Source organism: Micropterus salmoides, unplaced genomic scaffold, assembly GCF_014851395.1.
Source record: "Micropterus salmoides isolate LMB-PRFRI ecotype aquatic unplaced genomic scaffold, ASM1485139v1 Ms_hic_scaffold_4, whole genome shotgun sequence".
Lineage (NCBI taxonomy): Eukaryota > Metazoa > Chordata > Actinopteri > Centrarchiformes > Centrarchidae > Micropterus > Micropterus salmoides.
Genome location: NW_024043372.1, coordinates 25,841,807 through 25,866,715, shown reverse-complemented (window position 1 = coordinate 25,866,715; position 24,909 = coordinate 25,841,807). Strand labels below are relative to the sequence as shown.

At 40.3% G+C, this 24,909-nt stretch overlaps 2 protein-coding genes across 5 annotated transcripts in view; both read left to right on the top strand.

The window, feature by feature from the left end:
- Positions 1-10,251, top strand: part of LOC119886509 (sortilin-like) — a 28,624-nt gene extending 18,373 nt beyond the window's left edge. Inside the window, exons 7-20 of the mRNA XM_038697294.1 lie at positions 997-1,046; positions 1,138-1,265; positions 2,576-2,720; positions 3,047-3,202; positions 3,805-3,917; positions 4,143-4,245; positions 4,322-4,490; positions 4,638-4,822; positions 4,944-5,133; positions 5,405-5,521; positions 6,096-6,204; positions 7,159-7,271; positions 7,373-7,499; positions 7,595-10,251. Of these exons, the coding sequence (XP_038553222.1) occupies positions 997-1,046; positions 1,138-1,265; positions 2,576-2,720; positions 3,047-3,202; positions 3,805-3,917; positions 4,143-4,245; positions 4,322-4,490; positions 4,638-4,822; positions 4,944-5,133; positions 5,405-5,521; positions 6,096-6,204; positions 7,159-7,271; positions 7,373-7,499; positions 7,595-7,609 (1,720 nt within the window). The 3' untranslated portion in view covers positions 7,610-10,251. The remainder of the gene's footprint in view (positions 1-996; positions 1,047-1,137; positions 1,266-2,575; positions 2,721-3,046; positions 3,203-3,804; positions 3,918-4,142; positions 4,246-4,321; positions 4,491-4,637; positions 4,823-4,943; positions 5,134-5,404; positions 5,522-6,095; positions 6,205-7,158; positions 7,272-7,372; positions 7,500-7,594) is intronic.
- Positions 10,252-12,432: 2,181 nt separating this feature from the next.
- mdm4 (MDM4 regulator of p53) lies at positions 12,433-19,049 on the top strand. 4 transcript variants are annotated; one of them, XM_038696011.1, is made up of 12 exons: positions 12,433-12,608; positions 13,185-13,264; positions 13,373-13,447; positions 13,627-13,760; positions 13,875-13,924; positions 14,273-14,337; positions 15,521-15,617; positions 15,691-15,851; positions 15,981-16,163; positions 16,332-16,400; positions 16,519-17,624; positions 17,702-19,049. In XM_038696011.1, the coding sequence occupies exons 2-11, from the start codon at positions 13,193-13,195 to the stop codon at positions 17,086-17,088; spliced, it is 1,476 nt and encodes a 491-aa protein (XP_038551939.1). In that variant the 5' UTR covers positions 12,433-12,608; positions 13,185-13,192; the 3' UTR covers positions 17,089-17,624; positions 17,702-19,049. The 4 variants fall into 4 exon arrangements, with proteins under 4 accessions (XP_038551939.1, XP_038551936.1, XP_038551937.1 ...); XM_038696008.1 differs by having other exon boundaries at positions 12,434-12,608; positions 15,966-16,163; XM_038696010.1 differs by lacking the exon at positions 12,433-12,608 and adding an exon at positions 12,794-13,035 and having other exon boundaries at positions 15,966-16,163.
- Positions 19,050-24,909: the final 5,860 nt, after the last annotated feature.

The following is a 24,909-nucleotide window of genomic DNA, read 5'->3' as shown; positions in this document are numbered from 1 at the left end:
TTACAAACCAAGGTGATCATTAAGGATTGTAAGTAAATCATTGATTATCATTTACCCAGCATTCCTGCTCCCTATTAATGAACTATGAGCTACTTAATAAACAGTTATTGAACATACATGATTAGAGGTGAACTCTTTATGGTGCATTTAACTTAATTGTAGTTCTATTATAATGTACAATAAAGTGAAGGCAACTGTTTGCTAGTAAAACAAAATGGCGCCCTTTTTAGTGAGACAATCACTAACTATAAAGACGATCTTCTTGTTCCTATTAGCTACTACAAAATAAAACAATACAATACAGTCAGTCATCTGTGTGTGAATGGTTTAGAATGAAAAATAAATAGTCTGACCGGCTGTGAAACAGCTTTGGCCATGTATGTGTCTGCACTGCCTACATGTGCATCCTTGTTTTTGGTATAACAGGAATGTGTATGTGTGTGTTCTTTGTCCATTGTTGTTATTCCAGCTGTTTTTTCCCCACCACGGTCGTTTGGATCACTCTCCTGACTCTGGTTTCATTTGGCTACCAGAGTTCACATGAGGTTGTGGTGTCAGCCTGCGGTTGTTAGCGCTGCATTGTGGGAACACTGTGATAGCTCCGCATGACCACAGCTGTCATTTAGGCCCCGACCTAAATTGACTGCAGAGCGAGGGAGCTGAGGTTGCTGTCAGAGTGAATCATGAGTCAGCAGCGACATTCTTATTCAGCCCACAGTCCTTGAACCAGCAGAATCTTTGCAGTGTGAAAACCTTCGTCCCCTTTGGCAGTGAACAAAGCCAGGGAGGGCTTGGAGCGCAGCCTGGGGGTCGATGGGCTCCTCGCTCACACAGCACACAGAACAAACCACAACCATAATCTGTGATCTCGACAAATTCCAAAAGTGGATTTCTATTTGGACTCAGACAACTTTCAGATGTTAGAAAATGTGAGCACAATTAGATTGTTCCGTTCTTTAGATTTCTTCCTTCACTGTTTCTTTTTTCCACACACAGGGGCCCAAAAAACAGCATCTACTTGACAACAAACTACAATGGATCGTGCAGTAAGTGAAGACAATATAGTCACCCTTATACGTACTGTATATAAATATCAAATTCAGCAAACCTTTAGTAACTCCACTTTCTTTCTCTTAGATGATAAAGGGATGTTGGAGTTAATCAAGACTACAGACTATGGACGAAGCTTTCATACTATTGCAACAAGAGTTTACTCCTTTGTACTTGGGGGGCGCTTTGTTTTTGCTTCCATCATGACTGGCACGGTATGTGTATGTATCTGTCCGTCTGTTCATCTGTTCGCTACAATATCGTTATATTTTTCTTCACACATGCCGGCCAATAACATTATCCAGCTACTTGTAGAAGGTTAGAACCTAACACATATTTAGACAGTTTTGTGCAAATGGTATCTCCGTCTGTTCATTTTACGAGACCCAAGATGCAAAGGGTCAGTTCACTCAAATTACAAAACCACATTTTCTCACTTACCCAATGTTGTTCGAATTTTTTTTTACCCAATTTACAACAGGTGTTAACATACAGTCTATATCAGGATAATTACTCTGTATATAAAAAAACACATTAATGCTATCAGTATGCAGTGTGCGTTGTGATCGGAATATGATTGGGTTGGCTGCACGTTATCTCTAGATTAAGTAATTGGCCAAAGTGCAGTGTGTGCAGTCTGCTATCTGCCGAGTGCTCATCAAAGCTACACAGTGTTGCCAAGCAAATTAATTCCTGCAGTTGGACCATTTCTTTTCTATATCGTTACCTTCAGGGCATTTCTGATAAGTACATTTGCATACAGCACCACACACACACTCACACATGGTGTCAGTTAGTTTGGAGCCGAGTAAATTTTGAGTAAGTTAATGCATACAGTGTCCATTAGGCTGGGCAAATTCAAAGTTGTGAATACGAGGGTAAATGTATTTGAATATTATTTGTACTCATAATCATTGTTATTAACACAAGAAAGCCTGTCACTCCAAAATAAAATATATCAGGTCCGCATATGACCCTCCCACCCTCAATATAAAGATAATAATAAATAATGGATTAAGCTTCTTCTCCTTAAGAAAGTAACAGCAGAGATTGTCTGACCAACGGGAATTTCGTCTGATAAGAGCGTATTGACCAACCAATCAACCAGCTGAGCAGAAGCTGTCAGCCCTAAAGGCTAAAGCTCCATTTAGTAGCTGTAGCTAGTTTTCCTTTGCGCAAAAAGTGATTTAAATATAAACAACCCCAATCCGTGGCATCACTTTCCTTGACCTGGGATGAGCCATGTTAGATTTGGGTGTAGTGACCGTTTTAACACGGCATATCTGCACCTCTTGGATGTATGTTAATGAGCCACATCTCTAACTTAATAATGGCCACTCGTATGCATTTTTGTGTCTTCTTCAGTCTTTACCCCACTATATAGTGAATACACTAATGAATCTGTAGCAGATACATACTTAGAACTATGATATGTATAGTTTATGTGTAAATTATAAAGCTGTAATGAAGCTGTTATTACATTTTATTCTAATTATCATGTTATGTGTGTCTGTGTGTGTATTAGGGTACTGAGCGTATGATCCACGTGTCAGTGGATGGTGGTGAAGTGTGGAACACGGCTCAGCTTCCTACGGTCAACCACGAGCAGTTCTACTCCATCCTGACAGCCAATCAGGACATGATATTCATGCACGTTGACGACCCAGGAGGTCAGAACCAGTGAGCTTGCTGATGGTGATGATTGATATGGATGATGATTATGATGACAGTGCTGGTAATTACAGATGATGTTTATTATTAATGTTAATAGTACAAAACAACCTTCAAGCAAGCAGCCTGCTTAGGTGTCCTTGAAAAAGATCTTGAAGCTGCATAAAGTTTCATTTGTAATGGTCCGGCTCTGAGATCATAGCAAATAAGGGACGCACATGCGAACAATGAAAGACAACACACACAAGCACTGGCAGAGGCCTTGGGGCCTCACACAGTGTATAATCCAAACTTTGTGTGTGTGTTTGTTTACTGTGTTGGCCAGACTCCGGCGTTGGAACCATCTATGTGTCAGATGACAGAGGAACCGTGTTCTCCAAGTCTCTGGAGCGCCATCTTTATACAACCACAGGAAGTGAAACTGACTTCACCGCTATTACTTCACTCAGGGGCGTCTACATGACCAGCATACTCACAGAGGGTGGGTCAACACACTGCGTAATATGTCCTGATTCTCAAGTTATACTAAATGGTCATATATACTGCATGTGGGGCGAAGCAGCAGAAGATTGCCTGTGCCTTACAGTACTGCCTACAGACCTTCAGAGAAACACCACACATCAATGAATACATTTTTTTCAATCATTAAAAATGAGCATCTGTAGTACAGTTGCGTTAATGGACAGTACACGTGGAGAAACTTCAGCATCCAAGCGCGAGTCAGCTGCTGCAAATGTTTTTAATTCAACAAACTAAACAGAATATAATAAAAACATAATTAAACTTTCTTAAACGGTACCTGCTAATCCATCTAACCTTAACGAAAGTAAAGCAGACTAAATGTTTCCTACAATTGATTTCACTTTGAATTATTTGGTTGATTTTATTACCATAGTGGCGTTAAATAGAACCAGTTGCTGCATAGAAAGCAGGGCCTCAGTCTAGAAACTTCTGAAAAGTTTTGGAAAATTGTTAAAAGAAGTGTAGAGTTTCTGTTTTATTGTCTCCGGTCTATTAATAAATATCTATTGGGATCCTCACAGTATCTGAAGTGTTTAACTTTCCATTGTGTTCTTTTTGCAGACGGTGCGGTGGAGACTGTGATCACCTTTGACCAAGGAGCAAAATGGCAGACACTGCGCAGACCACAGAACAGCCACTGTGACACTGAGACTTCTACTAACAGGCCTAACCGAGTGAGACACACATATATATTTATATGCATTATATTTACATATGTAAATTTTATTATGATGGGTATTGTGGATGTATTTTTAAATATGCTTGGGGTGTGTTATGTATGTGATTGGGCTATTAAATGTTTTTTAGATTAATTTTAACATCCACATCAGATGGTTTGAGTGTCTGCAGTGAGCATGTGACTTAGTACCAACATTATCCTAATTATTGTGTCTTCACAGTGCAGACTTCACATCCATGCCTCCTACAGCACCACCATGAAGATGAATGTCCCCATGCTGCCTCTATCGCAGCCCACTGCTGTGGGCCTCATTCTGGCCCATGGTAAAAACTCTTTACCCAGGATCAGTTTACTCCGTAGTTAAATGTCTCATAACACCGTCACCCTCTATTTCTACAGGCAGCGTTGGAGACGCAGAGTCAGCTCTCTCCCCTGACGTGTATGTGTCTGATGACGGGGGCTACTCGTGGCTGTTGGCGCTCAAGGGCCCTCATCATTATGCTATACTGGACTCAGGAGGGCTACTGGTGGCCGTGGAGCACACTAACTCACCTGTCAACCAGATCAAGTGATTATAACAGAGTATACTAGTATATTTGTTTATTGTAGCCTTGATTTATATTTTAGTGTATTTTTTTAATCATTTGTCAGTTTTACAGTTCACTTTTTGTTTTATGGGCTCTTTTTCATCCCATTCTTTGCCCCCCCCCCTCAGGTTTTCAACAGATGAGGGGCAGTGCTGGCATACGTATAACTTCACCAGCGACCCGCTTCACTTCAGCGGTATGGACAGTGAACCCGGCTCGCGCTCCATGAACGTCAGCCTGTGGGGCTACAGGAACGACTTCAGTAAATGGGTGGTGATCACCATAGACTTCAGGAAGCTCCTCACCAGAGACTGTGAGTATGTGGGAGAATATGGGTGGTGACTGGTTGGTGTAAGGGGACGCACTTAGTGTGTGTGTGTGTGTGTGTGTGTGTGTGTGTGTGTGTGTGTGTGTGTGTGTACATGTATGTGCAGGTACTGAAGGGGACTATGTACAGTGGTTGGCTCACTCTGCACACCCCAGTGGATCTAATGATGGCTGTGTGCTGGGCTATAAAGAGACCTTCTTACGCCTGAGGAAAGACTCTGTCTGCTGGAATGGGAGGGACTATGCTGTCACTAAGAAGCTGTACCCCTGTCCATGTACAGTGGATGATTATCACTGGTATGTTTTTGTGAAATAACAAAAGTGTTTTTTTAGTGTAACCATGACATTAACTTAGATAAGGGATTTCATTTCATAATGTGTTGCAAGGACCTTTCAGTAAAAGATTCAGTTGAACATGTATTTTAAAGGAATTTTATCAAAATGTCATCCCACTGTACACCTTTGGAAAACCAAAGAGCAATTCTTTAACTGAGGTTTAAACGAAAGACTGGGCTTTGTTGGTATTGATTTGTAAGAATGCCGTGTGAGTTTCTGCTTTGTCTCACAGTGACTTTGGATATTACCGGCCAGACAACAGCTCAGAGTGTGTAGAGCAGGAGGAGATGAAGGGCCGTCCTCTGCAGTTCTGTTTAAATGGGACCACCGAACAGCTACAGACCAGTGGGTGAGGATGCCTGTTTTTGTCTTGGATCTTCTCTCTCTCTCCTCGGCTGTAGTTTCAGAGACAAGAGAGTGATCAAGCAGCGGAGGAAGGCTTCGGCAGACTACTGTAAAATATCCACCGCGACTTGTAACGTCATTTCAAGGTTTTAACCAAGTAAAATCTTTACATTAATGTTTAGGTTATAGGTATAGGTTTAGGTAATATTTTATTGCTGCTGTGTAAAGGGAATACTGATGGTAAAAAGCACATTATTTGTTTGTTTTTGCAAAACACGTTATTGCGCTTTTGTGTATATAGCAGTACATTTAAATTACAAGTGCGCAATGCACTACTTTAGAATTCATTATTCAATTTTGCACGTAACAGTGCAATTAATCGCGCTAAAAAATTTTAATTGTTGCCCAGCACTAGTCACTAATAGTGCCAACGATAAAGATCAAAACAGGTCAGTGTTTCCATTCTGCACCTGTTGTGCGTCTACATCTCCCTCCATTTGTGCTATGAATAAAAAAATTTAGTTCAACAGCTGTCCTGCCCCATGTCCTTTTCTTCCTTGTCTCTCTCAACATTTAAGCTACCGGAAGATTCCAGGAGACCAGTGTGAAGGAGGTTTCCAGCCTGACAGGAAGGAGAAAGACCTGAGGCAGATGTGCACCAGCAGCGCCCTTTATCCGAATTCTCTGGTCAGTTTTATTCTGAGAAAGACACCGGGTGGACTAGCTGCCCAGTAGAACATTATCTACCTGGTTGACTGCATATTGGGACATTGTGATAGTCAATAGGGGAACCTCTGATCTTTGGTGTGAATGAGCCAAGTTTCCAACGAAATTTTAACCACATTTGTAGATAATCGTCAAAAAGTGCAAATTAATGTTTCCATCCACTACGCTTATGCTGTATAAGTTTGGCGCATCAAGGTAAACAATTGCAACAGAAGAGGGAGCAACAACATGACATTACATTACACTAACCTCATTGCCCCACACAGATCTGATGTTTTCATCTGTAGCAATCTGCCATTGAAGCTTCAGTGGACGTTTAAGTCACATGTTTTTTTTTTTGTATTTCCTGCATTCCACATGCACACTATTGAAAATGAGCAGAAGAACAAGTGAACGGAAACACACTTATGGTTACAAGCTCAATATTAAACAAACTCAGATCAAGCTCAAATGACCTGAGCTGTATCACTATTGTCAAGGTTTTTATTTATTTTTTATTTCAACCTCACATCCTCAGGCTTCTGAACAAATCCAGTTGTACAGTAACTCCTAGTGATTTACTAAAGAACTAGGATGGTAAATATCCACTGAAGCAGAATTTACACCGAGGAGTGAGTCGACAATGGCTGCCCACCTTCTACTTGTTCACATGGGATTGTGTAAACACCTGCAGTCTGGCCTGAAGATAGTGTGTTTCAGGTTTCAGCAGGATAATCTGTTACTGTTTTTTAATTTAGTAATGATACCCCACCTTTGCCTAATCATCCAAAGTGAGCACATTAACAGCTGATAGACATAAAACTTGGTAAATCTTTTGTTGCGTAAACGATGAAGTGTAGTTTCAAAGCTTAAATTTTCGCCATGTCATTTCTTCGCACACTTTCAGCCCCTTCCTGTTTCTGCAACTCTTAACAGACTGAAAGCAGTTCACCGAACACTGCTGTCATAGTGATGGTTGTCATAGCGATCCTTCTGATGAGCGCGGTTGCAGGCGTTTGGCTGGTTAAGAAATATGTCTGTGGAGGACGGTCAGTTAACTAAGTTTCATCTTTCCACACACAAAAATAAACACTGTACATACTGAATTTCAGCGCTGTGTGTTTCTAATATGCACTTATTTCCTCATCAGGTTCCTTGTGCACCGATACTCTGTTATGAGGGAACATGTTGAGGCTGATAAAATAGAAGGAGTCGATGATATTGACTCTCACTACATGGAGACAGGAAAAGCACAGTACAACGAAGACTCAGATCAGGTATCTGATATTGTATAATAGGCCCTAGATTTAGTGATTATTGATTGTTTTGTGATTATTAATAACACATTTGTGATGTTTTTGTCTCCCCACAGGACCTCTTAGAATAAGGTGGACATTTTTCCCCACTCAAAGACTAAATTTAACGCAGTCTATCATGATGCCTGGGCGCTCCTGTTGCTCCCACATGCTGATTAACATCTCCTTCTCACTTCTCCCTATCCCCTGGTGGCTGGAGGACTCAGCAGCAACTTACATTGCTTCCTTGTATCAGTTGAGGCTCCTACAAAAAATTTGTTTGGGGAGATGGACAAACCCAGCACAGAACAGAAGAAAGCCTCTGGGGTCCCTGGAGAGCTTTTGTTGTACCTGTCACAAAGAGTTCTGTAAAGACCAGTGAGTCTGAATATGTGCTCTGTTGTGCTCTTTATGTTTCCTTTCATGCAGACCTGAGAAGAAAGAAAAAAGAAGGTCTTTCATATCGTGATGCGCTGCAGAAGCAACGCACAGACGCGACGACTTAAATATACAGGCTTACAGAAAATGTTAGCCAAACAACAGAACACACAAAATAATAATCAGTATTTTAGCTCCGAGCGTATGTCTGCTGTCAATTAAGTAGTTTTCATACTCATAAATTTAAAACTTAAAATACAGTCCTGTTCTGCATGGCAGCCATTTTGACATTCATTTTGCCAGTTTCACCAGCCACTAAAATTTGACATTTTTAAAGACTAGTCACTATGAGTTACTTGCTAGTCACAAGTTCTTTACAAATTGGTCAAGTCAAGTCACATTTATTCATGTAGCACAGTTAAACACCACAGGAGTTGACCCAAAGTGCTTTCCAAATACACAATATAAACAAACACAAGTACACATTTAAAAAGTAATAAGGAGTACGAGGTTAAGGTCAAAAGTAGTAAAATACCAAGACCAAAAACAAATTAAAACGCTGTGAGAGGACGTTAAAATAATTAAGTGTGGGCCTGACGGAAAAAACATTGAGAAACTAGCACTTTTTACTTTAATAGCAGCTACTGAGAGCAGTAGTGCCTCTTTTTAATGTCAGTGGTCACTTTTTTTTTGACCAGCAGTGTTTCTGTTTTTGCCATACACAGTCTGGTTTTACAGGTTCAGAATTTTAATGGAATCCCGTAAGGTGATGCCCTTCAGATATGAATCTTTCCGTACACTATAATTGCTTTTTATAAGACAGCAATAGCTAAATACTAGACTAGACTTTTCTTTCTTATTTCATGCCACTTTCACCTTTAAAAGTTGTTAATATCTAATAATTACTTATATTTTAACAGTCCAATATTATAGTCATAAAAGTCAACAAATGTTATTATTAGTTTACACTGATCGATGAGTCGGGCTAAGATGTAACATAAAAATTAGTACAAATAGTTTTTAGATAGTTGATATTGAAGAAGTTTTTAGTGAAAGCCTAATTAGTGATTACTAGTGCTTATTTGAGACCAATGTATAACTATTATTAGCTACCAGATAAATTATGTAAACTAATAAGAACAACAAAAGAAGTCACCAAGCAATAAACGCTAGTCTCACATTTTTAGTGCCATGTGAAACTTTTGAAATAAATGTTAAAGGACCTGCCATTGTTGTGAAGATAGAAAACAATTTTTTTATACACTGCAGCTTCATACAACCAATATCTTCTGTATGTTTGGGGAAAATGAAAGACTTGAATTATTGCCAAAGCACTTTTATTGTTTAGTTGTCTAATTTTAGAGGTGAGGTTGTCGAGGCGAAACCTAACCTCAGCCCAGCATTATACGAGTATGGCGGTAATGCGTACCCAAACCCTTTACTTGAACTTTTATTTGGCTGATATTTTCCCATCATATCAGCCAATACCAATATGCATTTGTCTTAATGATCTCTGTGCAGGTGCAGGCATAACTATCAAGATAATCAAGTGGGTTTTTTTCTGTTATGAGTATGACAGCAGAAATAAACAAAACAGTCAAAAAACAGCTGGTCCACAGTCAGCTAAATAATAATAATTAATAGTACAAACTTTTCCAGAATTATACTGATCCTGCCTTTGTAAAGCTACTATTAGCCAGTATTGATAGTCTTACGATATATTGATGCAATTCTGCAATTCCTCAGATTGATTTTGTCTGGTGGTCTGGTAAACTTTTTTCATTAATTTGAGTTACATTTCTCCCAGTTGACGATTGTTTAGATGAGATAGAATAGAAAAGAATAAACTTTATTGTCCAGCCGAGGCAGGAAAATTGTCTTTGTTCTCATCCAGGGTGAGATGTTGGCTGGCTACCATTTATGTTACCTGCAGTGTAAAAACTTTAACTTTTGACATGTGTAGGGCTTCTGGCCAATTCTTGTTTCCTCCAGCAGAGTCAATAATATCCCAGCAAATAAGCTATTGTAATAAACTGGCTTGATGTAGAGGCATATTCTCAAGGACTGTTGGGTGGACTTTAGTCAGATATGAAAGTAAATTCATGTGCTTGATGCTTCTTTATTTACACAATTGTCAGTGAGAACAAACCAAGCTATTTACTGGAATAAATGATTTGTTTTTGCACTGTATCTACAGATCTGTGAAAAATTTGCATTTGTGCCTCCTTGTGCATCTCATTTTTGTAAAGTATTAGGGCCATGAATTGTGATCTTCATTAAAACTATTCTGTAGCACAGATGTTTTATAACAATGTTTGCATTTATTAAACAAAATATCACACTCTCTTTTACATCAGTTCAGTTGTGTTTGGGTTTTGTTAATGCACAATTTCTATACATGGAATAATACTTAATGGAAAAGGCTGCTCTAAATAAAAGTGTTAAAGTACGTACACAGCAAAAATAGAGCCAGCTCATGTTGTTGTAACCTTGAAGGGGGGAAATAATGTGCAAGAACACAATGTCCTCCTTCCTGCAGTCACAACAAGACAATGCAGTGATACCAAGGTCAGAAACAAGCAGTGACGATACCTTTACATGACTTTAGAACAGGCTGATTAAAAGTTTTTACTTTAGTTGCTTACTGAACATACTGATTTATATTACTAAATCAGTGTTTACTAATGTCAGCAAAATATTGACTACTCTCTTTATTAATGGTTAATAATAAATAATTTACAAATGCTATATAGATCTGTTTTAAGCCATTTGTTTTGGCTGGCAGTTGGCGACAAATCTCTTTGACTTGTTGACCAAAATCTCATTAACAGCTTATTAAGCATTCATAAATAGACTACCAACATGTATACCTGCATAAATACCAAAATCATAAATGATAAACACCAACAAGGGATGGAGGACAACATAAAACTTAATTTGGCAAAATAAATAATAATAGCCCAATCGAGTAGAAAATAGCCCACAATATCTTTACTGGAGTCAAAGTTACAACATGTCATAAAGTGGTGGACCGTAATTAAATGCAAATTTGAGGGAATTTCTACTTCTACTACATCACATCTTAGAGGGAAATATTGTACTTTTTACTTCACTACATGTATCTAATATCTTTAAGACTTAATGCAAAATGGTTTTTTTAGTGCTGGCGATTTATCGCATGATTTTCTTGCGATTAATCGCATTGTTACACACAAAATTGAATAATGAATTGTAAAGTAGTGTATTGCGCACTTGTAATTTAAATGTACTGCTATATACACATAAGTGCAATAACATGTGGTTTGTGCTTTTTACCATCAGTATTCCCTTTACACAGCAGCAATAAAATATTACCTAAACCTATACCTATAACCTAACATTAATGTAATCAAATCAAATATTAAACCTAAGCTATTTGCCACTGCCAGGGCATTACCTTTTATCTAGCTTGTTCAAACAAGTTACCGTCAGAGTCCAGTTTTGTTTTTTTGTTTTTTTTCTGAACACGTATTAGAAGGTATATATTATCAGGGAGCAGCAGAAATACTATGTTCAGTAGGGTTGGGACGATGTCTACATTCAAACACACAGAGTGCAGATGTTGGTTTGGGTTGTTCCAGTTGTTTGAAAGGCTGCGTCATTAACAAGCAAGCGGCTCACCTGCTTAACGGATCGCGGGTGGAAAAACGGAAAAGAGGTGACAAGGTAGTCTGCTGAAGCCTTCCTCCGCTGCTTGTTTGGGTGGGTAATTTTCAGTTTTAAGAAAACTGCGTTAACGTGAGATAAAATACTTTTCGGCGTTAATTCATTAATGCGTTAACGTGCCCAGTCCTAGTTTTTTTTTTATAAAGTAAAGTAGCATTTACCACTAACATTTTATACAACTACAGCTGGCACGATTATTAGATTAAAAATGAACTGGCAACATGTGATAGAAGTATGTTAACACAGGAAAGAAGGGTACTTTTGCTGCTCATCTGTTTTTTCTCCTATTTTTTAAAACATTGTTTTATTTTTTATACTTTCTCTTGCATGTTCGAAATAAAGATTTCGATTTAAAAAAACGTACATTTTCCTGATTATACTACTACTATAATTACAGATAATAATTAAGTATAACAGAGTGAGTACAGTGTGGTATTAGTACTTTTACTTAAGTAAAGGATCTGATTACTTCATCCACCGCTGTCTCACACACACACACACACACACACACACACACACACACACAGTCTCCTCCAAAAGTATTGAAACAGTAAGGCAAATTCCTTTGTTTTTGTTGTTCAATGAAGACATTTGGGTTTGAGATCAAAAGATGAGTATGAGACAAGAGTTCAGAATTTCAGCTTTTATTTCCTGGTATTCACATCTAATCACACAAACAACGTGTTAAACAACTTAGTTTTTTAAATATTATTATTATTGTATGGAATAAATCAGTGTTTGATCACTAAAGCCCATGATGCCGCCGTGCTATTAATCCAACAGTAGGGGGCGCTACAGTCTTGGCCAGTATAGCCGTGCATCCGGAAGCTGTGTAGCCATATTCATCATTTTGAATCTGTAGTTCAGCTAACTGTCTACCTGTTAGAGTGAGCTAAGCCACTGTTGAAGACCCTACGTTTACTAGCTATATATATTTATAAGATGTCGGCTAACCTAGTTGTTAAAGCGACAGTGGAGCAATGTAGCAGCTAAGGTCAAGTCATCACGGTGAGGTCATTTTCAACCAACCTATTGTTCAGGAAATAGCTAACGTTAGCTAACGTTAGCCCTGTCGTTACGTTAACTAGCACGTTTGCTAGTAACGAGAGCAGATTTGTCACATGCCAATGGCACCTAGGTGGTCCAGTTCACGAGCCATTAGCTAGTAATGGTTGCAAGTGTGAAAAGTTTGTACAAAGACTATCTCTGCTTAGCAAAATATGCGCTAGCTGGGCTTGCAGGGCTTTTGGCCTTGTTATTTGAAGACACTAACGTTAGCTGAGTCGCGAAAGGGAAAGTAATGCTAGCGCGGTGTAACGACTCCATCCACGCAGCTGTCTGTAAGCTTATTTTGGCAAAAGCTGTTCAGCTTTAAACAAATTAGGCCGAAGAGATTTGCCATTGCTAGATTGTTTTGGCCTCGTAGACATTAAATGTAAGATTTCACATAAGACAGGCTCACATTGTTAAGTTGCTTTGACCTCGTGGGCGTTGGTATTGTTGAAGACACCAGCGTTATGCGATGATGATTGATCGGGAATATGAAGGCAGGTTTATCTTACATGTGACAATTTTGTATTTCAGACTTTACTATGAGCTCCCTATCAGCCCAGCCTCTGGCATCAAGCTCAGCATGCAGGACACTACCTGGAGAGGGAAATCAGGTACAATTAAACAAAAACTATGACTGCTACTGTGCCTGTACAAATATCACAACATTACAGATATAATTCATATTTCATGCTAAGCATTTGTACTTTTTCTTCACCCAGGTACAACCAAAAGCCCCTCTCCTGCAGATTCTGCGTGTTGCCGGAGCCCAGGAAGAAGTCTTCACACTCAAAGAGGTGAGCTGTCAGGTGAAATGTCAAGGATGTTTGTGAGCCTTTTTTACTGGCTCCTCCTCCCAAGTTGCTCCTTCAGAAATGGTCATTCCAGGGTTCAGTAGTCATTTATACTGGCTTCCTGTATGTATGAATGTACCCTGTAGGTGCTTGTGATATCTAATGTCCAGTATTTTGTGTAGGTGATGCACTACTTGGGTCAGTACATCATGGGGAAGCAGCTGTATGACAAACAGAGGCAACACATAGTCCACTGCCAGGATGACCCTTTGGGAGAGCTGCTGGAGGTGGAGAGCTTCTCTGTTAAAAATCCGAGGTATGAACCCTCACCAAAAGTAGTTAACACACAAGTAATGATGAGCCATATGTCTAAAGTTTTATGTTTAAAATAAAGAAGCCCATTTTAAACTCTTATATTCTCATTTTACAGCCCGGTGTATGAAATGCTCAAGAAATACTTAGTTGTGCTTGGTTGTTCTGGTAAGTGAAACAGTCATTTAAGTCTTTTATAAATTTTAAAAAAAATGTAAAATAATTTTTCTGTCAGGGGGCATCATCAAAGGACAAGCAATATGTGAATATAATTTGTGATGACTTGAAATTGAATTGTCGTATTCGATGTATATTCTAAAATCAGCTTGCTTTTTGCATACACTGAGTGCTTGTGATAGTTTGTGCATCTCTTGGGGATGCGGGGACCAGAAGAAGACCATTTCCCAGCTTGTCCTACAAAGCCGCAGAAGAAGGCCTTAGTGAGAGAGTGTATCATGCTATAATTAAAGGGTGGGGGTGTCCTTTTTCTGTTACTGTGTCTCATCTGAAATGCAGACGCTGCAGAGAATCTTTCTGTGGGCCGTGAATGTGTAGAGGGCGGAGTGGAGGATCGTGGTCAGGTAAAGCCGAAGCATGGTGCTCAGGAGAAACAGAGACCCCCAACCTTTCTCACCTCGCTACACACAACACTTCTGTATACAAAGGGACAGGACTGACAGCTGCTAAAAGATAATACCTTTTTGTTAAAAGACGTAATATGCTCTGATCACAGTGCTGGATTGAGACCAGCAGGCCTTGGTGTAGCACCAAATCACAAAGACTATAATGTGAGCTGCTGTCTCCTTGTGTGTAATGAGGAGGGGGAGGCGAGGGCTGCTGTCTTCGTTGGTGTGCATTTGTACAGAGTGGCACCGTCTCTGTACAACCCCATCCTTGGTGTTGGTCTGGTGGTAGATAAAGCACACTTTTGTGATCCACCAGCACCACCCAGTGGATGGGGGGGCAGAGTCACTCTCTCTGTCTGTCTCAGAGTTCTCTTCTCTGCTCCGAAATGGATGATCGCAGCTCCTAATCCAGCCACAGGCCTAACAATAATCCTAAACCTCTCCACCCATCCCTGTGTTCCTACACCCTTCTTTCCGATTCCCTCCAAAATCCACCTTGAAGCACCTCCTGAGAGGGCCCACTTGTGTGCAAGACATCTTAACATTCTCAGTTTTTTTTCTGTTTTCACAGACACAGAGCTCAAGGTAGTTGCTGTATTTCCAGTTGCTGCCTTTGTTAAATCAACTCCAGTTTGCTATCAAATTCAAGATCGGATCATACTTGCAATATTTTAAAATATGTTTCATCCATCAGCTGTGATTAATAGTAAGCAGTGGTTGACATTAAATGCCCGCGCATTCTCTTTAAATCTGCTTCTGATTCCTTTCTCACTACTCTAACTATTGATCATTTTGTAGAATAGGTCATTACTTCTATGATTTAGTTTACACATACTACATATCAAAACTGTTGATTGATTTTCCTTTAAAGCTTTGACTCACTAGTTTCATCTAATTAGTTCACTGGCTTTCCTACCTTCCCTTTCTCTATCAGTCTTGTTGTTTTACCCACCACACTGTTTTGGTCCATAAATTTGTTTTGACCTCCCTCCCCACTGGCCCGTACCCTAATTGCCCAGCCCCTTGTTCCCTGGTCCACCACCCCATGCCCATAGGCCATCTTGAAAAGGAGCTGCGAGTCGTCCAAGTGCCCAGTTACGGCTCTGTGTTCTAATTTTTGTCCTTCCTCCCTGTGTAGATATGTGGAGGTGTGGTCAAAGCAGGACTGGAGGCTTGCAGTGATGGGCCTCTCCTGCAGACCCCCTCCCAGAGACGGCCCCGGGAGCCAGACGACGGTAAGCAGGCTGTTGTATGCTCAGGGTGAGACCTGATCAAAATGCTGAATTTAACTGTTCCAAATCTCTCCAGACTCCCTCGAAGGCCTGCCACGGTCAGCCTGCAAACGTCCCAAACTGGATGTTACTCTGGATGAGTGGGACCTCTCTGGCCTACCCTGGTGGTTTCTGGGTAATCTCCGTAGTAACTACAGCCGCAGGAGCAATGGCTCCACTGACATCCACACAAACCAAGTAAGAAACCTCATGTGTTGTTAGAACACAGCCGGTTCAAGCTTAATTAATAATTACTTGTTGGCAAATGGCATAAATTGGATTGTCACAGTGGTGGTCTGACTGATGTGTCAGCTGTCTCCTGCACAGGAGGAGGACACGGCCATCGTGTCGGACACCACCGACGACCTCTGGTTCCTGACCGAGGGCGGCAGTGAACAGGTGAGCGTGGAGATGAAAGAGGCTGCACTGGAGGAAGGCAGCGGAGGAGAAGGGGAGGCTCTGCCTGAGGACGATGATGGAGGAGGGAAGGAGGAGAAAACAGATCGAGAGGTAAGAGTGTGTTTAGGACTTTGTCTTCGTTGGTTCCAGTCACGCTCATACCAGCCAAAAAAAATTGTGTAATGATTCAGATTTTTATTTGTAAGAGAAATAAATGACTGGTGAGCGTGAGGATAATGTTATGAGACGTTTGATCAAATGTCTTGTACATATATCCAGATGCAGGAGGAGCCAGATGAAGACTCGCAGTGTCTGAGCGATGACACTGATACAGAGATCTCCACACAGGTTTGAATCTTTATTAATTTCTTTTTCTTTTTGTCACTGTGTGTTATAGTTTTCGGCTGTTGTAGATAAAAACTGAAAAAATGCAGCTGTGTGACTTTTTATCCACCTGATCCCTCAGGATGCGTGGCAGTGCACAGAGTGCAGGAAGTATAACACACCTCTCCAGAGGTACTGTGTTCGCTGCTGGGCTCTACGAAAGAACTGGTATAAAGATGTCCCCCGACTCGCCCATTCCCTTTCTGTTCCTGACATCCCAGCATGCAGCTCTCTCACCACCCATGATGAGGAAGATGACAGCGACACAGGCATTGATGTCCCAGACTGCAGCAGGACAGTTTCTGACCCGGTCATCCTGCCTTCTCACTCCACAGCTGACCGACCACTGCCCACTATGATTACAGGGAAAGGCAAGGGGCCTTGGCCCTCCAGATTCCAAAAGGATGAGCAGCTCTCAAGTGGGGAGAGTCAGGAAAATCTTGGCATGGAGGTTGAAGAAGTTAGGCCTGAGGCACTGTTGGAGCCTTGCAAGCTCTGTCGAGTGCGACCACGCAATGGAAATATAATACATGGACGTACAGCTCACCTGCTAACCTGTTTCCCGTGTGCAAGGAGGCTGCACAAGTTCCAGGCTCCTTGTCCAGGCTGTGGGAAGATTATTCAGAAAGTTATTAAGATATTCATTCTTTAAAAAGCACATGCACACATGTGTCAGGCTCTGGGGACCTAAACAACAAAAAAAATACACCACACTTTCGACCATACAGCTGCATGCACTCTGGTACACACGCTCGTAGACACACACACACACACAAAACGTGCACCTTATATTCAAATCTACACAGACTATAGCACTTGGTGAATCTTGCTCTGGGTTGCATGGTTTATTTTGCATCACACTGCCTCTGAAGTATTGTTGGATGAAACACGAGTTTGTTATACCAAATGCTTGTTTTGGTGCCATACTTAAATAAGGGACATATAAAAGCAAAAGTATTTATTTATTTATTTATTAGATCACATAGGAGTGCAGCTTGTGTGAGCTATTATTTGTCTTCATGAAGGCTTGTTTTTCAGGCTATGTGAATTTCGTTCATTGGTTTTTGCCTTTCTTGAATGGTGCCATTTTAAAAGTATTGCTTGCCTTGTTCTTGTAGTTTGGTTTGATTTTCTTTCTCCGTAGATTCCCTTCAGGCGTCACGGCAAAAATGGGAAAAATCAGTGCAGGTATGTAACTGCAAGAATATTTCTTTAACCATCTTCTAGACTATTTTGTTGTCTTCACTCTTTTTGTATCCTCTTAGGTAATGTGGCTCTGAGATTTGAGTTATGAAGACAAGATTGAAGGAAGAACAGGAAAGAGTCTTAACTGTGATTTTGTTATCAACAGCAGCAGCTCCATGAAAGTATCCTCCTAAGCTTTTCTTTACAAGGAAAAGAAAAACGTTCTCTCAGCATAAGTGAATGTAAAATACAAATGTGGTGACTTAAGTCCTTTTTCTGTCAACATAGTATTTTAAAATGTAGACTTAACTTTAACCTGCTTGAGAATGCACAGCTGAAGTATTTACTGTAATTTTCTCTGGGTAGTCATTTGATGTTTATGTATTCAATTCAAAATTGCCAAGCCTCTGATGACGGTTATATTACAGTAAGTAAAGTAATGTAATTGTTAATGTTTAACTGTTATCATTTGGGAAAGGGTACTTTACACCCTTTCCTGAACTTACGATAAATGAACAAATTCTGTTTATTTTGTATTTAATTTATTTATGAATCTGTTTTAATCGTTTAGATGACCACCTCTAATGAAGCAGAACAAGGCTGCATTTGTTACAGAGTTCTAATGTGTAATTTACAGCAATTTTTTTTTGTCTCCAAAAGATGTACAGTGTGTGTAAGGCAATAGGAGGTTACCAAATGTACCATGAGTGTAGAACTGACTTGGAGTTAGGGAGGGTTTGAGTGAAGCGTTACACTGCCATGTAATGATGTTGAATTTTAATTTGTATATTATAGATTTTATTTGTTTATGCATTATTTGAAGATTGTCTCGCTGGAGCGCGTAGATATGATTTACTTCCTGTGTGTGTGTGTGTGTGAGTGTGAGTGAGAGAGCTGTCTACAAATGCAGAATGCTCAACAGTGCTCCCAAGTAAGACAGTAAGCATTTAACTCTTTGCTCTGCTTAGCGTAGAGGGAACGTCACAGTTCTTTGATCTGCTCTTTACTTGCGCTTAATCTTTCTGCCAGCAGGTGGGGAGAAGTTTCAGTAGTGTATCTGGTGCCCACAGAAGCTGTAGAGCACCAGTAATAACATGTAATGCATATATAGAGCATGCCTCCTGTCGTGACTAGAGCCAGCACTGAGCTGGTTTGAAAGCTATATTAGCTATATAAAAGCTATAAATGATTAATGTAGCCTGTTGTATTTATTGCCATCATTGTGGATTGAGTGAAACAAACTTCCTCTAGAATACGGACCTCATGAAAATAGCACATATTATACCAATTATGCTGGTTCGAAATGACAGACTTAATTGTTGCAATTATTGACATTAAGACTATAGTGTGCTCAGAAATGGTACAGCTAATATAGTTGGGTTTTTTTTTCTACTTGTCATTAATAAAATCATTTGTTTTGTACAGCAATAATGAGTTGGGAGTTAATTGTTTCAGTAAGTTCACTTGCTGACCAGTGGGCCAGTTGATGTGAAGAGAGCTGTGTGTGTGTGTGTGTGTGTGTGTGTGTGTGTGTGTTTTGAACCAAGAATAAGTCATTGTATGACAGGACAGCTGTTGTGTGTCCTCTCCTCCTTGACTGGGTGCCAGCACCTGCAACTCTCCTCTGCTTACTCACTGTTCTACTTCCCCGTGTCCGCCTTATTTTTGTCCTCTTGTCCAAAAGTGGGATGGAGGCCCTACCGTCTGCAGTATATGTCGCTCTAACTCTGCTGCTATCTAACTTGTGCATAAATACTGCAGCTATGTTACCCCAGGATGTTATTTAGATTTAGATTACTCAATAGGGAATGTTCCCTGAGTGTGGAAAGTCCCCTGTGAAGCTCTCCATCTGAAACCACATTAGCCCCACTGAAGCCCGCAGAATAGCTTGTACAGACGTTTACATTTTATCAGTACTTTCATACAAGTGAAGGCAAAAAAAAGTTACGAGAAGCAGTGCGTGATCACTGTTTATAAACAACTAGAATTGGGATCCATTACTAAAGTGTACCAATACTCAACAAATACTTTATTACAAATATAAGCCCTGCATTTAAGTAATTCGTGTTATTGATTATATAATCTTGGGCAGTTTTATCTACAGCAAATGCATCAGATTTTATGAAATATTTTGAAGTAAATCTTAATTTGTGCAGTACTACTGTAAAATATTTCCCTCTAAATTTTAGTGGAGTAGAATAACATAAAAAAGTAAATCGGTTTAATATCTACTCAAGCGCAGTATTAAATAAAGCACATTCCACCTCTGGCAGATCACATAGTGTGGAGGCAGTTAGGTGTTTCTGTCCTCCCTGTGATTTGCACCACAGTATTAAGTGCTCCTAACAGCCATACTAAAATGCTTTCCCTCACTCTGCATCTAATTCAAGAATGTCAAACTGCTTTGTCTGTGGCATCCGGCACGTCACAGAGCGTAGAGACGGAGAATGGCATAACATCCCTGGTGACGTGGCACCCGGAGCTTGACAGCTCCGGCCCTGGGAGTGGTAGGGGATCTGCGTGTTTCCATGGCGACAGCGCCTCCATCCCAACATCCCAGAATAACTTAACACATTCTCCGTTTATCCCCTATGGCGTAAGCAATACTTCCTAGAGGGAAAATAGTTAGGATAGAACCTATAGTTGAACATCTCTCCCATACTTCTGATCATTTTATTGATCCTACTAACTTTAATTTGTTTTATTTTGTTCTTGTACTTTTGAAGCACCTTTATAAATATAGTATTTCTCTGTCACACTATTCCTGCGACCTTCATCTGCATACCTCCAGGACAGCGAGCCTCGACCTGTTTACCCTCCTTTGCTTTCTTCTGGTTGTGTGTCTGGATATCTGTAACTGTATCTGTGTGGCCAGGACCTTTCATTCCCACCTCCGTGCACACACACACACACTTTCCCTCTGTTGTGTCCGACTATTTGGTCACTCCAGAAACCAGGCCGCTAAATTTGTCTCATTGGTGACATGGGAGAAGGTCAGTGGTGCCAGAGAAAAACAAAGATAGGGATATGGAAAAAGGCCTAAAGTAAAATTTCAAAATAAGAGTAGATATAGTGGGGGGAAAACTGGTAACGACCGAGATGTGACACATTTAAGATGAAATTAGAGGAGAAACATTGTCTTTCCTTGTACCCACAGCAGGAGGCCAGATATGGAAGATGATATATGGAACTTGGGCTGACTGGGATCAGGGAAAAGTTTCTGCATAGCCAGCCACTCAGATCTCACAACACTGCAGTCGCATACACATCGCTGGCCTCAGACAGGATTCGGCCGTGTCTCCTAGAGGAGTTATGCGGATTGTGGTTTACACTTGGGCAACGTTTAGGTGTAAATTGCCATCAAATTAAACAGGATGGATTTTATGAGGGCCTGGCTTCGCCCTGTCAGATACCTTTCTGATTAACTCAAGTAATACTGGCAGTCTCAAAAAGATGTTTTGTTTTGTGGCGTGTGATTCCTACTTGGAGTTATCACACAACCTGTGGCATTATTGGAATACGTGTCATGCCAATAATCTGGTTGTTTGTGACAGTGGAGCACCAGTTATTTACAGAGAATAGCTTTAAGGCTACCATGTGCTGTGCTGCTATGTTTGTGGGAAGTGGGTTATGTATGTACAGTAGGTATGAGTATGTATGTGTGTTTGTCCATGTGTGCTGGAGCCTCGCAGTGAGGGGGATGCCAGTGAAGGGAAGGGCATTGCATGGCTCAGAGGCTCAGTCCATTCCTGTGATTTAACATGACACCACTTGCACTAAGACTGCGACAGCTGCGTATGCACATGCCGGCCATTCTGTTTGTTGTAGGGGGATTACTCTGCGATAAAAGCCCCAGTGAGCAGCAGCATGGCTGGGCTACAGAACTACTGTTTCCCCCCTGACTTAGAAAGCTTTCTCCAGGCCTCCAGAGCCCTGTGAAAACACAGGTGGGGGCACTTCATTCTGAACAGCAATGAATGGGAGTATTCTCCCGATGATTAGCTGGGCCGTAGTAGTGTCACATCACCTTTAGACATCAGTCAAATGGTACAGCTCTGCAGCTGATGTAAGGTTCATTACTCAACAGAAATAGAGAGGCAGAGTAGAGTAGTAATCAGCTCCCATTCATTTGCTTCAGAGTTGGCAGGTGATTGATGTGCTTTCATTGGAGCGCACTGCTTTGTCATCTTTCACCATTAATGTTGCGAAGGCAGAACAAAAATACCCATAATTTGAAAGAACAGAGCTTTGCTGTATGAACTGATATCAAAGGGTTCAGTAATGGATGTGCAGTTATCATGGCGACAGTAAAGAAACAGTCTCTGAGGCGACACACAGGCATCTGTTGCTGTCTCTATGGTGACCATGTCCTTTCCAAAAGGGACTTAACCAGTCCATAACACTGTCACACCCATGAGTCCAGACTTCAAACAGAACAATGCATACCTACAGAAACAATATGGAGACAATGCTCAATTGGTACTTTTCCAATTAATTAATTCCAAATAACTGCTGGCTAACCTAAAGAGTACTTTCATTAGGGCGCAACAGGAAAACGCTGCTGAAAACAGAAAAATGTCAACTTTGTCGACAGACAAGCATATAATTATACGGTTTCAGATGATAAAATAATATTTACTTGTGTTTAAATAAATCTCCGTCAGCTTTTCCACCAAATTAAGATTTTAGCTTTAGGACATTTCACTGGAAAACAACTACTACTTCTAAACTCAACACAACTAACAAAACTCACATAACTGTCTTAGAATTTTCCATATAATCATTATATAGTTATTTCATGTAAATCTCTTAGATTATCATTAAGAAAACATAGGACATGTAAAATAAAGCATCGACAAACATCTATTCCATTTATCGTCTACTTTTGTACTTATTGTATATTAAATTGTATCTCGCTGGATAGAGGCCTATGTTTATCCACCTTTTAATCAACACTCCTTCACTGTTGTTATGCTATTCTCCTCTTACATAGCTGAGATTTCCCGACTGCGCTCAGATGACAGTCCTCCAGGTCAGTGATGATCTTGAGGCTAACCTGGGGTGAGGAGGACTGATCCCTCCCCCCTCCTGCCTGCTGCTCAGCTGTCCCACAATGTGCTGCTGCTTGTCACTGAGGAGAAGTGGACCAGTGTTGCCAGTGACAGGGCAATTCTTGCCACATACACACAAACACCAGCATACATGCAGTACATAAACACACATATGTGGGGACACAAACACACATGCGCACTCATACAAAATGTTTTTTTAACTTGAGATTTTATTTCAAACTGCCTTAGAGCAACTGAACGTGTATTGCTCTTAATTTGGTTTCTCTGTGATCTTTACTTGTTCCTTCAAAAGAGGCGCTCTTCAGAATAAATTTAAATGTGATTATATATATTAAAATATATGTTATTTTTAATTGTACTGGAGTAAATATTTGATTGTATTTAGTTTGTCTAGTTTGACTCCTTCACTGGGCTTCATCTGACTGAATTTGGGATGGAAGATGCAGCATGTACAGTACCTCCAAACAGTAAGTAAACACCCGATCTCCTCTGGTTTACTGCATCCCAAGTGTTCTCTTCAAAATGCTGAGAGGGGACTTGTTCTTCAAGCAAGACACCAGTGTGTGCCCGAATCTACTACAAAACACACACATACACACACACACACACACACACAGAGTTCTCTAGTTCTGCTGACAATGGGTTAAGATGACAGAGGGTTATGAGTGACTCTGACACACTGCGGACCCCCTCCCTGCTGTACCCTTGAGAGCAACACAGGCGTCTTTGTACTCACTCCACCATCAGTGACTATCCATCACAGGCTAACCTGACAGCCCACCGCAGCCCTGTGCCAAGCCTCGACTCTCTGCAAACTGTTGTTTGTACTCTGCCTCAACCCCAAACCCCAGCCCAAAGCCCAGGACTAGACCACAATCCACCAGCCAGTCCTGCCAGATCAATGTCTGGCATCCAGTCCCAGTGCTGAACCTTCTGTCTGTATCAACAAGTCATTTCATTTTACATTGAGTGGGATAGTTTCACTCACTGCTGACAGGCAAAAGATCTTAAACAACCCATAATTCTAGTCTAAATGTAATTGTAACTTAATTGTTAATCAAATATAAGTAAAAAATAGGCAAGGATAGGTATAGTACAGGTCTACACAAGTACAGAATAAGAAATATAAGTATAGAATAGTGAAGAATTTAAAATATGGAGTGGCTTTTTCTTGCAAATATCCTGCAGCTTAATCACTCTAACTTGGTACCTGTAGCAGACAGCATGGAAAATTTTTACATATATTAAGGCTTCCTGCGCACCTGCCTTTAATAAAGTACGAATTAAGAGTCCCATTAAGATGTGAGCTCACTCTAAAAGACATTTAACAGACATTTAAACTTGTAATAGCAGGAAAGCCCAAGTGTAATTAGTTCTAGTGATTACAGCTCTGTTCTTTTTAGTTGTGCCAGTAAACTATCCCACTGAGGCAGCATGGACCATACCATGACCCTGAAACTGACACACTTAAAGAAATGCACCCCTAATTAGAGTTATTAATTACACCTGGGCTTTTTCTAACATGGCATATTAAAATGTCAGACACTTATTAATAATGCTGTATATGTCAGATAAAACAGTCCAAGCTGCTTGTCATGTGAGGCAACTATTAGTCCAACAGTGAAAGCGCATTACTCTGAGAAAGGAGAGTTTGTATTACAAAGAACTGAAAAAGTGAACACTGTGTTGTACACTGCTAAATGGCCACTCTGGTTTTCAAGCTGTCACAGGTGCCTAATCAGATTATTCTAAACATACATTTACTGATGTCTATGTACCTCTGTACTTAAAATTTATTTTCTAATTTCACAGTTCAATTTAAAATTACATTGCTGTAACTCTACAGCAAAACTAAAATGTGTTAGCTACTGTGACTAAGAGTTTAGCAATGCTACAGCAGTACTCAGTATATGTATTTATTATGTGCATTGGCACTGGAGTTTTCAGGTAAGCTAGCTAGCCACACAGTCCTCTCAATTCCTCTCCTGATTGTGTCCATCTCATTGTCTCTGTAAGCACGAGGAACTTTACTCTGGTGAAGAGGATTTGAAATGTTGGAAATTAGCTAGTGAATGATAAAAGACTTTATTTTTAAATTAGGTTTTTATTTATCTACTGATTGAAGGTTAAATTCAAAGTAAATAGCTTTATATTTCTCTTTACACTCTTAATACACACTTAATTATTGAACAAACAGTATTTATTGTTGTATGTTT

Coding starts and splice junctions, on each gene's coding strand:
- mdm4 (XM_038696008.1), top strand. CDS start 13,193: ATGAGCTCCCTATCAGCCCAGCCTCTGGCATCAAGCTCAGCATGCAGG. Junction 13,761..13,874: donor TTCTCTGTTAAAAATCCGAG/GTATGAACCCTC, acceptor CTCATTTTACAG/CCCGGTGTATGAAATGCTCA. Junction 16,401..16,518: donor ATACAGAGATCTCCACACAG/GTTTGAATCTTT, acceptor CTGATCCCTCAG/GATGCGTGGCAGTGCACAGA.